The following is a 14090-nucleotide window of genomic DNA, read 5'->3' on the forward strand; positions in this document are numbered from 1 at the left end:
GCCTGGGCCACTGGTCACCCAGGAAGCGTAGAGAGAGATTATTTTGATGCTTAGGAAGGAATTTTTGTTGAAATTGATTTTTCGAAAGCTTTTTGGTCTTGTGACCAAACAGCTAGAGGTGTTGGGCATTGGGGTTACAGCTGGGAGTGTTGGGTGTTGGGGATGTAGATGGGGGGATGTTGGGTGTTGGGGTTACAGGTGGAGGGTGTTGGGCATCGGGGATGCAGGTGGCGGGGTGGGGGGTCTCTGGCACAGAGCTGGGGGCCGTGCTCTCGGCACTGATGTAGGCTGCCTGGCCCTTCTCAGCGGCCACAGGGTACCCAGCGGGCTTAGCAATGGTTACGAATGCCATGCCCATGGCTCAGACCCACTGAGGGCCCAGACGCCTGCCTGAGACGTGGACCTGGCCGGGCCCTCTCTGCCCAGCAGGTGGCACGGCCGCCCCCTTCCCGCCTCCCTCGCTCCCCCGGTCTGGCATGTTCGTTCCCAGTGTATGGGAGGCAAGGGCACCCGCGGGTGCTGGAGTCACCCTTGCTCTCCCCTGCCTGCCCCAGACAGCACAGGACCCCCCTTGCCCTGTCTCAGGGACTGCCCCTTCCCGGGGACAGGGTGCGCGAGCTCCTGGGCTCTCTCCAGACACTGTCCAGCACACTCTCGTCACTGCCCGGTCATCTGGGCCTGGCCCAGCACGAGCTTTGAAGTCAGTTCGGCGCCAGGGAGGAGGGTGTGCTGGGTGTCCAGGGCGGGAAGCCGGGGTCCGAGCCAGGCCCCACACCGTGGTCCGTTGTTTTGTCTAGGACTCTGAATTCCCAGAGCGCCAGCCATACCCACGGTCAGATGTAAGTACACGAGGCTCACGCGTGAGTCTTTCTGTCTCCGTGTTCTGGATGTTCAAGCAGCTGCTCTCGTCCCCTCTGTGTCCTGACCCTATGTGCCAGGCACTCTGCTGGGAGCCCCACCCCCCAATGTGTGATCCACCCCGCCGTGAGGCGGAGGCTCGGGTCACACAGCCCAGGGACCTGCTGTGGCCACTGCTGGCTCCCAGGGCAGCCAGGCTCGTGCCGGCTTCCTGGCTCCCGGGCCACATCTCGAGGGAAGACGTGTGAGGTCCCCGTGCTATCAGGCGGCTTCGTGTGCCCGGTGCCCACGCACCCTTGTGCTCACCCGACGCCCACCCCCACGGGCACTGCGGCTCCGCCTTCTCCAGACAGTCGTGGCACATAAATCTGAAGCCGTGACGTGAGGTCGTGTGGCCGGTAAAGGAGCCTCACCTCGGCCTCCCCATCACCTCGCACCCCATTCTGCCTCCACCCCCCCCGCCCACGCCCTGCTCCCCCACCCGCGGTCTGGGACAGCCCGGCCGTGCCTCCGGCCTCCTGACACCCCAGTGCCCAGCACAGTGCCTGGCACGCAGCTAGTACTCGGCAAACACCGGGCACGCGAGTAGACGTGTGGCTGGTGGGCGTGAGCGAGCGTGTGAGGGCGTGCGCCGTGGGTTCCGCTGCCCTTCACGGCCACGAAGCGTGGTCTCACGCGAGCGTGCAGCCCGGCGCTCGTCTCGCGGAAGCGCTTCAAGAAGCCGAGGGCGGGGCGTCACGGTGGCGCCGGTGTCGGGACCCGGGGTGCGGGGACGAGGCGGGGGCAGCGCTCGGGGGCGCAGAGACCCTGAGGGGCGGACCGGGCAGACGAGCAGCACCGCGGAGGCTCGGCGGGCCCTGGGAGGCGGCCGAGGACAGCACGGGTCACGACAGCGACGGGCGCACACGTCCCTGTGCCCGGGCCTCCTGTGGCCCACACGCCCTCCCTGTCCCGCCCACGCCACAGGTGAGAAGCCGGGGCTCCGGGGTCGATGACTTGCCCGACGACTCGCCCTAAGGCCACATGGCCATGATGTCCCAGCCCCACGGAGGCCGGGAGGGTGGAACTGCGCCGCCCGCTGGTGCCCAGGCCTGCGTGGTCACTGTCCCAGGCCCTGAGCCGCCGGGAGGGGGCCGGCCCCTCACGCTCACCGCTCACCGGCAAACGTGCTGCCCGGGGCCGGGGGCGGCCGGGCACGTGCGCACGGGGTCGCTCCGCCTGCCAGCTGACGGGCGCGCCTCTGCCGCACACACCCTCGGAGCGTGACGGCCCAGCCGGCTGTCGTCACCAGGCCGGACCCTGCCCTGGCCCCCGGCCGCCGCCCCTGTGGCCGTGGCCACACCTACCCGCTTCTCGCGCCCGTTATTGTTTTTACGTGTGGTTCTCTGCTGTCTCATGGGGGGGGGGCGTTGAAAGTGTCACTGTCCCCAGAGTCTGCCGCAGGGTCTGAGACCCAGGCACCCTTCGGCCCCGTCTGAAACTGGGTTCTGTTAGCGGCAGGGGGCGGTGTCGGTAGCAGCCAGAACCCCGCGTTTCTGTCCAGGTTCAGTGTCCTCCCCCCACACCCCCCCAGGATCCCCGCCGCCAGCCTGAGCCGGGTGCCCCAGCTGCTCGCAGGAGCTCAGACGCGTTCCAGCCACGGCCGCATCCGAGCCGCACCTGCCCGGCCGCGCGCGGGCCCCCGAAGGCGGGCGGGCGGGCGGGCAGCGCACACTGGAGTGGGCGGCTGCGGTCCAGCGCCCGCCGGGCCCCCTGCTCAGGCCCCTCGGGAGCCCGCGGTTCAAGCGGCAGCTCACACGCCCTGACGTCCTGCGGACCCAGGCCACGCATGAGACGGGGCAGGGCCACACGCAGCAGACGCCACACCAAACCCTTCCCACCTGCCATCGGGCCATGCGCTCGGCTTGAGCCCCCCGCACGGTGCCCAGGGAGGCCTCTGGGTCCCCTGGGGCCTGACCGCTCTGTCGAGAGGGAGCATTGCCGCCCCTCCCCCCCGCCAACTGCCCACCCCCACTGGGCATGGAGCCCTCAAACACCACGCTTACAGAAAGAGAGGTCACTTAGCATAAGCAATTTGCCGATGCATCTTCTCCGTGCCTAGGATGTAATGGGTCAGGTTAAAATGAAGATATGCATTTACTTCTCAAAACGCTGGAAGCCGTTCGCCTCGCGCCTGGAGTCCCCTCTTGGGAAGAGGCATCTGGTGTGCCTGCGTGAGGTGGTCCACTGCAGGCGTTCGTGTCCGGGCCCGGGGCGGCCTGCCACACCCCAGCCTTCACCCTTCCAGGAAGGGCTGTCCGTGGCCAAGGCAGGCACAGGGCGCCAACGTCCGCTGTGGACGGACTCACCGGATCCGGCCCCTGACGAGGGTTTCACGCCAGCCACAGGAGGCGCTCGATGTCCCTCAGGTCAGGGTCCCACGGCTGGTGTGGAGTCCGACTTGGCTGCAGAAACCATGGTTCTGTCTTTCACTGTAAAAGTAAGACACTTAAGATGGAGAAAATGTGGAGAGTAGAGGAAGGAGTCCTCCCGCTGAGCTTGTCAGTCCCTCAGATGGGACGTTGACACGTCTATGAACGGGCGAGTTTCGGGTGCCCTTGGCGTCTGCCCCGGCCTGGCCGTGAGCCTGTCGTGCCACCGTGTCTGTAACCGTCACCTCGGTGACGGCAGCTGCTCTGTGCCCCAGCAGGTCGTGATTCCCTGCGTGTGGCTGTGCCCCTCCTCCGCTGTCCCCCCGTTGTCCCCCACGTGTCACCTCATAAACCATGCGGCGACTGCCTCACACATTCGTCAGAATTCAAGGCAATTTCCTTAGACTAGAACCCTCAAAGTGGGCTATGCAAGGCCAATGTTCTGAATGTCCTTATGAAAACTAGTGTTCCGAGTCGACGTCACCCACGTTGTGTGTCTGCATTTGACGACACCTCCCGGAACCGTACGTGCGCCTTTGGCCCAGCATCCCCAAAGAAGCGTGTGTCCCGCGCACGTGCAGACAATGATGGCAGAAAACGAGAGATGAGCAAGTCGCCCCTCCACAGAAGACAGTGAGCGAAGGAGCTCGTGTCCACGCGGCTGCGGCTCCGCCTGCCCCGTGCGGCAGCGTCCCGGGGCGCTCAGTCGTGCTGTGCAGACTGGCAGTGACGGCAGTCTTCATGGCCAGCTTGAGTAGTACGTACAATTTAGTAAAGCTGTGATCCACGTAAACCTAGAAAGGGAAACGATGGCCAAGGGCAGACGCTGCATTCAGGAGGGTCCCTCCTGCTGTGCCGAGCCGGCTGGTCCGCAGCTGCTGTGGCTTCCTGCCCCTTCGCAGACTCACCGCTGAGGACGGCCACGCCCGGCGTCCCGCACTGGCTCAGGAACTAACCGGCAGCTCCGGGGTCTTGACGCAGCCGTGTGGTTCTGGCCGCAGAGGGTCAGTGCAGAACACGGCTCCGTGGTCACCTGAGTCTCTGCTCTGCCCCACCCCCACCCCCGTGAGCTGTACACCCCTGGGCACGTTTCTCGCCTCTGGCTTCTCGGCCGTGAAATGCGGCTGGAGGCAGGAGCAGACGTCGTGCGGACCGCGTGCAGACATCTGCTGTGCCTTTAGCGCGGCGTCTGGCGCGTGGTAAACAAACTAAACATCAGCTGTTGGCGTCACTACCTCCGTGAGCCACACCCTGGAGCAGCCCTCAGGGGCTCAGGCCTGGCCTCGGGGCCCCTGCAAACTGCAGTCGCCCTTGGCGAATGCCTTTTCTCCCATGACTCACGGAAGAGCCGTGATTACCTGTTAACCGATTTGCATCCTACCCTTATAGTGATCATCCATGCTTTTAGAAAAGATGCGTTTTACAACTTAGTTATGACATTTTGGATTGGAGCAAAGTCGTGTTGGCACAGTCGGTGACCCCTGTGACAAAGGAGGGGGACGGCCGGGTAGCTGGGACAACGCCATGGCGGAGCTTTTCGTCACAGACCTAGAGCGTGTGGGGATTTGGGATTTTTTGTTTGTTTTGTTCGTGGAGCCTGCTGTGCTGGAGTTCCTTCACACGTCACACTGCTGGTGACACTTAGAGTGCTTCGTGGGTGTGGGCTGACTGTGTGGCAGACACGGCTGCAGCAAGGGTCCTGTGCAGGGTGCTCGGTCTCCGCTGTGTCCTGGCATCACCGTGCAGGGCACAGTCCTGCTGGCAAACGCGGACTGCTTCGTGTGGGGCAGCTGGGGTGGTGGCCTCCGTGTCCCCGTCGAGATGTCTGTGGACACAGCCATCGGCATGGCTCTGCTAACTTGCTCATGAGTCGCGAGCCCTCCCTGGCCCGTGCGGTCCCGCTCCCTCTGCTGCGGGCCGTGGTAAGACCCACACAGCCCAGCAGAGCCGTTCTCCGCCCGCGCTGAGCCGACCAGGCAGCGCGGCGCTGAGCTCAGGCAGCTACGTGACATGCCGGGTGGGCGGGCACTGCGCAGCCACACCCCTGTGACCCGGGGGCCAGGTCCTAAGCAGCTGCCGTGAAGGAGACGGACGTGTGACTAACGGTGGCAGGGAGCGCACGTCCCCACCCCCGCTCTAACACAGACGTTCTGTGTCGGACCAGGTGGAGACCGGCACCGACTCCGACACGGAGAGCCGCGGCCTGCGCGAGTACCACTCCGTCGGCGTGCAGGTGGAGGACGAGAAGCGGTAAGTGGCCCCTTTGGCGCCCATGGGTCCCGGGAGCCCCGGGATAGGATTTTCATTACACCGTGCACTTAATAGCACCTAGTTGGTAAGGCCCTGGGTGGCCCCGCCTGTAGTGGCAGGATTCAGGTCCCAGCTGTGACGCCGCTGATGCAGAGGGCGTGGGACCACAAGCCCGTGGCCCCCGGGTGCCCATGAGACGCTGGGAGCCGACTGCACCTCAGGAGGCCAGTGCCACCTCCCCTGCAGGGCGTTGTCCTCTCTACCTCTAGCGAGGGAGAGAGTGACAGGTTCACTCAGCCACAGCCACAGCTGTGAGCCGTCTGCGGGCTCAGTTGGGAGCCAAAATGACAGCCTGGGTGCAGTATGGAGGTGCAGACACGCTTGCTCACACGCACATGTGCATACACACACGTGCACACATGTACACACAGTGCATGCATGCACACATGCATGAGCACTGTGGACGCACATGCACACACATGCATGCGCACATGTATGGGCACACATGTGCACACGTGTCTGCTCACATGTACACTGTGCACACATATACGTGCATGTACACGTGTGCAGCATGTGCGTACACGCACACATACACATGGACACACACACACACGGCGCTCACCCAGTAACACCTGCGCTCAGACCCGAGCTTGCTCTCATCAGCCGTGTCAGCAGTCAGCTGTGTGGATGTGCCGACCGTCACATACATGACCCAGATCTCTTTAGAGCCACTGCTGAGGTCAGAGTTCACACTCACTGTTCTGTGTAGAGGACTCGGGGTGCTGCCCAGGTGCTCAGAGGGGAGGACAGCTCACGCCCCAAACGGCGGTGTGGGTGGGGGACACTCAGCAGGGCGCGGGTGCCCCAACACAGGAGAGGCAGCTTGGGCTGTCACACATGTGTGGCCTGCGGGGGTGGTGGGCGCTGAGCGAGGCTCTGAGAGGAAGCAGTTCACAGACGGTGGTCGCTGTCCTGCAGTGAACCACTGAGACCTAGGTGGGTGTTAGAGGTGCACTGTTTGCAGGGGAGACACGGGGATGCTGGGGGCCATGAGGCCACCAGCGCCCTGGCCTCCCCCTGGGCGGGGCATCCTCGCCTCGCCCGCTCAGAAGCCTTCGTCTCCACCCCCCAGACACGGGCGCTTCAAGCGCTCCAACAGCGTGACGGCCGCGGTGCAGGCGGACCTGGAGCCCGAGGGCTTCCCCGGCCGCGTGGCCACGGAGGACAAGGGCCTGCAGTTCGGCTCGTCCTTCCAGCGGCACTCGGAGCCCAGCACGCCCACGCAGGGCGGGGCCGTGAGGACCGTGCGGACCCAGGGGCTCTTCAGCTACCGCGAGGACTACCGGCCCGCGGCCGACGCGGCCAGCCTCCCGGCGCCCGAGCCCTGGCTGGGGCCGGCGTTGGATTCGCCGGAGAGCGGCCGCGCGCCGCCGAGCCGCCGGGACGGGCCCTGGTTCCTGGAGCTGCTGCGCGCGGAGACGGCGCGGATGGAGAGCTGGTGCAAGGACATGGAGCGCGAGGCGGAGGAGCACGACCTGGCGGAGGACGGTGAGCCCCGCCCGCGGGCGCCCGGCGGCGGCGCCTGGCCCGCCTGTCCCAGCCGAGCCCGGGGAGAGGGACGCGCTGGGGCCGCCGGGCAGCCGCCCGCGCCGGAGCAGCCTGGGCCCCGGCTTTGCCGGGCGCAGGCGCCACGCACCGGCTCTCCGCACCTGGCGGCAGCTGGCTCGGGCGTCTGGACCGCTCCCCGGAACTGGTGCGGCCCCGCGCCTGTGGCATTTGCTTTGGCTCTGTGCCAAGGGGACGTCGCCGGGCAGTGCACGGTTCTCCCGCTCAGCGGGGCCGCGCCGTGGCCCCCACCGCCCCGGGCCGCGCGGGCACCTGTGCGGCCCTGGCCCGAACCCTTCGCGGCTCAGGCGTGCCACCCCTGTGTGCGGAGGGGCAGGTACCCGCCCCCCACCCTCCACCCCCGCCGCCTCCACGCACCGGCAGACACCGAGCAGCGCCTTCGCCCGCTGCCTCGTGTGCCCGGCGTGTCTGCGCGTGACACGGGACGCCAGGGGATGACGCGGCCCGTCCGGAGCGCACGCTGTCCTGACGAAGCCCGGCCACACCAGCCTCCCAGCGCCCGGCAGGTGGTTAGGTCGCTGAATTCCGGTGCGGGGGGACGGCGGCCGTCCCGGGGCCCTGGCCCTGTCCTTGCGGTTCCGTGACAGACGGCTCGGTGGACCCACACGCAGGAGGCGTCTCGGGGGAGCGGGGCGCGTGGACCGTCACTCAGCCCGGGCCTGCGGGCTGAGGGTCCGGGGGAGGAATCGGTGTGCTGACCCCCGTTCTCGGTACTGGGGCGTTGACCTGTGGGGAAGGCGGAGGTCGCCTCCGCGCCCCTGATGCTGCCCTCGCGGAGGGTCTCCCCGCCCCCGGTCCCGCACGTCCTCGCCTGCGCGCGTCAGACGCTGAGCACGCACGGCCAGGGGGCGGTGCCGGGTGGCAGGGCCCGCCGGGCCGAGCGCGCGTCCTGCGCTCCGCTCAGGGCTGCGACGCCGCCGAGCGGTCACGTGCCCCGCAGCGTGGTCCCCGCCGGCGCGCGCTCCCGCCGGGCAGGGCGGTTTGACCCCTAAGAGGCCCCTCGTCTTTACCGCAGAGACGAAACAGGCGCGCTGGCCCGAGCCGGCGGGACGCGGGGGGGGGGGCCAGGCCCGCGGTGGCCGCAGGGGCGGGCGGCAGGGGCGCCCCGCGGGACGCGGCCTGTGCCGGGCTCGCGCACGGCGTGCCCGCGGAGTCTCTAAGGAAATCTCTGCCGGCGCGGGCCGCCCTGTGTGCCGCCACCTCTGCCGAGCTCCTGTGCCTCGCGACACGCCGGGGCCGTGGCCAGCATCGTCCATGGAGCCTGCGCCCGGAGAGGCGGCGGCCTCCCCAGCCCGCTCGGAGCAGGGCGCGGGGTCACAGCCGCAGTCGGCCGTCCGGCCCCCGGCGCATCCGTGGTCGCTGAGGTCCCGGCAGAATGCCGGAGCCGAGAAACGTCCACGTCGGCCGCGGCGCCTCAGTCGGGGAAAACAGCGACAGCTGAAGGGCGCAGACCCCCTCCCTCTCCGCCCTGGCGCGAGAGGCCGAAGCTCAGAAGGCTGAGGCCTCGCCTCGCCGGTCACAGCTTTGTCATCGCTGGGGGCATTCCGGAAAGTTCTGAGAGCAGTGCCGTGAGGGGAAGCTGGACTTGAGGGTGCGCAGCAACCCACATCCAGTGGGGACCCGTCACTGCCTAAATCACAGGTGCCTGTCACTGTCACGCATCTGGAGACGGGGGTGAGTTCCTGCCGCCTGCAGCTGTATCTCCTTAAACAAGTTCTTTGAAAGGGTCCTCGCTCGCACCTGTGGGGTCTCCTCTGTGTGACCTCCCACAGCTGTGACAGTGCGGCCGCTGTCCCCAAGACTGCAGGCAGGCACGGGGGTGAGCGGGACGTGGGGCGGAGGCTGGCCGGCCGGCTGTGGGGGTCTGGGCACGTGACAGAAGCCAGGCAGAGCCACTCAGCGTGGCGGGGAGTGTGTGGACCGCTCAGAGCTCAGAGGCGTGGCCAACGCCCTTCAGGGGGAGGCCTGAGGAGGCTTCGCAGTGACAGTGGACGTGGCCATGCGGGGCTGAGGGGACTGGTCTGGCCAGGCGGGTGAGGCGGGCAGAGCAGGGTGACGAGAAGGGAGCCTCGGGGCCCACGCGACAGCCACGACTGGCAGCACGAGCCCCTTGTGTCCCGACTCCAAGGGACCTTCATTCGCACGTGGGCCTTTCCACATGCCTGTGACAGAGGCTGGGCCACTGACTGCTCAGGGTCCCTGACTCTGCCATCTTCCACTCCTTGGGGACACGTGTTTCCCAAAAGCTCAGGACAGCCCGTGTTTTCCCAAAGCTCTGCCTTCTGCTATTGTTTGAGACCGTGGGCTCGTTGAGCACGGTGACTGTATTCGGTAGTCGATCCTCCGCCCATGCTGCCTGGACCATGCCTGGCACAGTGCCCGGCACAGCACCCGCCCAGCACCAAGCTCTGCAGGGGCAGCAGGGACGGGGGAGGGGGCGGGGGAATGGGCGACAGTCCGTGGACGAGGCCGATCCTGCTCTGCTTGCACCTGCCGAACCCCAGAGGGCCCTTGGTTGGCCAGGTCAGGGGCGGGCGTGTGCTGCGCACTGCATTTCTAGACACCAGCTACCTTGTTTCAATTTCACATGTTTTTTTTTCTCCACTGCTATTTAATGACCAAGAGTAACTATTGCTCTAAGCCCTGGACACAAAGAACAGAGACCAGACCCACTCGATACTCCTTGTGATTGTCTTAATCTCTTAAGTCGCCCACCCGTGACAACCTCCTCTGGGCAAAGATATCGAGACACCAAAGTGTCTTTTATGCATGCTTTATACACAGAACTGGTACCGTGGCGGTCAGGTCTCGATACCTCCCTAATGACTTTTAAAAGGTCGCATAACCTGATTCTCATCCTGATTTTAAGAGCAGATACAGGATTACTGGTTATGGCACTTTTGGAAAGTGAAGATTAAGTTAAATGGCTTGTTAAACCAAAACTCTGAGCTTTGAATATTGAAATTTTTATTACATGGAATAATTTTTTCTAAATTGTAATTTTGTGAGCACAGCTCACTGAATGAGTTAAACAAACTCAGATTCATTCAACCCTCTGTGGTTAACGAAAACCGTCATGAGCCCACATGAGCGCTGGTTTAAGTCAAGAACGCAGGCTTCTTGTCATTAATGCATAAAGGGATAGATCCTGGAGGGATTGCAAACCACTGCTAAACTAGCATTAATCATGCGAAGCCAAACAAGTAAATAGCATAAAGAAAAAATAAATAAACAAAAAAATAAATGGCATAAAAGAGATTGTTCCAAAGCCACAGCGATCTTATTTGCTCGGCTCGTGGAGCTAAGACTTGCACGAGGAGCTCAGGAGCGGGGTCCCCGAAACAGCTCCACCTAGTAGTCACTAAGCTGCTGTCACCTGGTCGGGCGCATCAAGTCCCAGGGCTCTGCAGCAGCCGCAAGGAACACTGGACGATGATGAGCAGCTCAGAGTGACCTGAGACACACAGGCCGCGTTCTGAATGCAGGGGACGAGGAGGACACGGGCCAGAGGGACAGTGCACCTGTGTCCGCAGTTTGCCTGGGGTGCCCCCGCTCAGCAGAGCGGAGTGAAGACCCAGCACCGACAGCAGCCATTGGAGCAGGCCACGTGCCCCATGCACAGTGGCTGCCACCAGCTTGAGGGAGCAGACAGCTGGGTGGGACAGCCACCGCCTCCTGTGTTGCGATAGGGACCGTGTCAGGCGTCCTGTGGGGATGTCCCCACATGTCAGACCCCAGTGGCCATGGGAGACGGGAGCACGAAGGGAGACGTGTGCTCAGTAAACGCGAAAGTGACAGAGTGAGGCCCTGAAGGGACGGCAGTGACACCCTGCACACTTGTGCGGCGAGTCGTCACCAAGGCACTGGCAGGTGCGAGGGGAAGGGCCCCTCAGAGCACTCACAAATGCCGCGGAAGTCCACCGCCTCCGCCAAAGGAGAGCGCGTGCAGGCGGCGCGCCCCGGCGCCTCGGGCCGAGCCGGCGTCAGGCGGGGCGCGCGGGAAATGAGTCACAGGGGCACATAAGTGGATCAAACGCCTTCGTGCATCGAAGGCAAGGGTTGCATCAGGCTCTTTGTGAATCTACATTCTGATGAGAATTAGTCCTCATCTGCAGCTCTTGAAAGGAAACATGTCTAACTGTGACAAAATTAGGGAAGTATAGTCGAAAAGAATAAATTGAATTTTCACTTCAAATTCTGTGTAATTACAGGAAGCCATCTGCATTATAGGTGTCAGATAGAATCGTCCCCACTCACTGAACAGCAAAATTCTCCGGCCTTTCTCAGTCATGTCGTTAGCCACTCTCCTTGACATTCATTATCTTTCCCTGGCAGGAATCAATTCATGCCCTTATAATGACCCGTTGCTACATTAAATCAGCACCAAGTTATTGCCTATCTATCTATCCACATTGTGCTAAAGATTATAAATTGAAGTACTTCATGTTAATACTTCTGTTGAATTAGATTTTAACAACACGAAAATTAGAAATTAAAACTTCAAACTGTATAAAATTGACTGAGCTTTTAGTCACCACTTGGGGAAGCATGGAGTCAGAATAAAGAAGGGCACTTAATTGTCACTTCGCTTTTCCTCAGCAACAACTTGATTAAAACGAGTCTCTTAAAATGTTTTTGAGTCAGGAGGTTGTGGGGTTTACACCCGGAAAGTCAGCCTTCCAGAGCCAGGGGTCCTGCCCTTGGCAGCAGTGTGACCAGAGACGCAGGACCCTGGTCAACGGGGGTTGAAAGCGGGAGGACCAGAGCCGCGCCCGCCGCGCGCCCGGCCCCACCCCCAGCCCGACCTGGGCCACGCCCAGGGAGCAGGTGCACCCCGGCCTGCCGCCCGTTTTCTCGTTTAAGCATGAAAGGGTGCCCCGGTATCACCCCATCTGGCCACTTTATTAAAAGTTGCGTTTCTAAACTCTTCGGGTATCTTAGAATCGATCTAGAAGTAGATGATACCAGGACGACGACCCTCGTGGGGACGAGAGTGACGTCGTGGTGGCAGGTGACGTGCTGGCACGGCTCCCTTCCCGATGGCTCAGAAAACGATGCACGCTCGGGCCGCGTCCGCCGCCGACGCTCAGTGGGCGTGTCAGGCTCTCGCACGTTTCCTCTGCGTGAACCGCTTTTCATAACAAACCCTGGGGGACGACCAGCCAGGGTCACTGCAGACATGTGAGCAGACAAGTGTTTGAGCCAGCATGTCACCCCAGGGAACGTCACCCTTCAGACGTGTTACCTGAGAGGCCGGACTCTTGTTTCTTGCAAAGCGAGGTTGCCCGCCCCACCCGTTTGGGGACTGACTCCTTCTCGTCCGGAGCCCCCCCACGTCCACATCCCTTCTGGGGGGCTCTTCAGCAGCCGTACCCCCTCCTGCAACATGGCCACTGAAGCCCTTCTTCTCCGGATTGAGGTCCGGGGGGACAGCGGGCACCCTGGGCCACCAGGACGTCCGCACCTGTGACACCAGGTTCTGACACATGTTGACCGAATCTCACAGATGGTTGGTTTGGAGATTCTGTTAGGTTTTGGAACATGGGGTCGGGAGGACCCCCTTGGCCTGCGGGGTGGTGTCTGCGGCACCGATGGGCATATAGTGGGCCGGCACACGTCCCCAGAGCGCGTGAGAGCCAGGCCTGGTCAGCATCGGCCTCGAGCAAGACCCCTGGGGACTCGGGCCTCAGGCAGGTCCCTGAGCACTGCTGTCTTCTGCAGACGAAGCCTCCGGGGCCCGGCGCCCCGCCTGGTGGGGCAGACCCGGCAGCGGGTGAGCTTCGCGTCCAGCAATGCTCCTCTGCCCCTGAGGCCGAGCCCCTGTCCCTGCCCACGGCCGCCTGGCCCCTCCCTGCATGTGACCCCTGAGCGGGGGGCTGGACCGGGCCCAGCCGCAGCCCGCGTCCCCACGGCCAGAGCTGGTCCTCACAGTGCTCTGCAGAGGACCTGAGGCCTCGCAGCAGAGGCTGGGTTGGGGCGCCCGCCTGCTCAGGGCGGTGCCGTGGGGACCCCAGGGAGTAACTGCCCAGGCACAGGGCACTGACCACAGGTACCGCCCACGTGCAGTGGCGATACGGGCACCGGGCACGGCACCCGGCAGGCTCCCGAAGCCTGTGTGCGCAGGGACCAGCCTTCCAAAAACGATGACAGTGCCACACCAGGCTGAGGACGGCGTGAGAGCCGGGGGCACAGGGCAGGGGGACGGGGTGCTCGCAGGGACTCGGGGGTGTGCCCGGCCTCTTGTGCCCTCACGGTTGACGCTTGGTCCTCTTCGAATCGGAAATGGAGCAGGTCAAACGCCAGCCGGGGACAAGCCCCATGCAGCGCGTTCAGAGCCCTGGTCTCCGGGAAGGGGGCGGGGTGGCGTGCGCGTCCGGGGTTGGCACGCGCACGCTCACACGCACCCCGCCCGCGTCACGCGCGCGCGGCTTTGTAACTGACCGCCTTGTCCGCGTTTCTTCTCGCAGTTCTCGGCAAGATCAGGAGCGCCGTGGGCAGCGCGCAGCTGCTGATGTCGCAGAAGTTCCAGCAGTTCTACTGGCTGTGCCAGCAGAACACGGTAAGTGCGTTCCCGCGGGGGCCCCTGCCTCGCCCCGCCCCCCTGCTGCTCGGAGCCGCCCCGCGCGCCTGCCGCGCGTGAGGACACGGCCCAGCTCCCGGCACCGCGCAGGGGGGCACTGCTCAGACGGGCGGCCAGGCCGGGAGGCTGCAGGACCGGTGGGCGGTGGGCGGGGCAGGAGCCGGCAGGAGGCGGCAGTGTCCCCGAGGGCACAGGGCACAGCCCATGGGGACAGACGGTCTCTCGGGGGCCGAGGACCTGAGCACAGGGGGCGAGAGAGGGTCACTCTTGCCGCAAACATCACAAATAAAGACGGTACAGAGAGATGTGAAAAAAACTCCACAGCTACTTTTAAAGAGATTAAGAAGGGATTTTAGGGACAATTG

General features: G+C 64.0%; 1 protein-coding gene across 5 annotated transcripts in view; it reads left to right on the plus strand.

The window, feature by feature from the left end:
• The window catches only part of DLGAP2 (DLG associated protein 2), a 228210-nt gene that overhangs the window by 207354 nt on the left and 6766 nt on the right, over positions 1 to 14090 (plus strand). For 4 of the 5 annotated variants that reach the window (XM_036228967.1, XM_036228966.1, XM_036228970.1 and 1 more), the window contains 4 exons: positions 798 to 839; positions 5434 to 5519; positions 6652 to 7067; positions 13613 to 13704. In XM_036228967.1, coding sequence (XP_036084860.1) covers positions 798 to 839; positions 5434 to 5519; positions 6652 to 7067; positions 13613 to 13704 — 636 coding nt within the window. The remainder of the gene's footprint in view (positions 1 to 797; positions 840 to 5433; positions 5520 to 6651; positions 7068 to 13612; positions 13705 to 14090) is intronic. The other variant, XM_036228968.1, reaches the window with a different exon arrangement.

The sequence above is a fragment of the Rousettus aegyptiacus genome, unplaced genomic scaffold (assembly GCF_014176215.1).
Source record: "Rousettus aegyptiacus isolate mRouAeg1 unplaced genomic scaffold, mRouAeg1.p scaffold_m13_p_11, whole genome shotgun sequence".
In the NCBI taxonomy this organism is placed as follows: domain Eukaryota; kingdom Metazoa; phylum Chordata; class Mammalia; order Chiroptera; family Pteropodidae; genus Rousettus; species Rousettus aegyptiacus.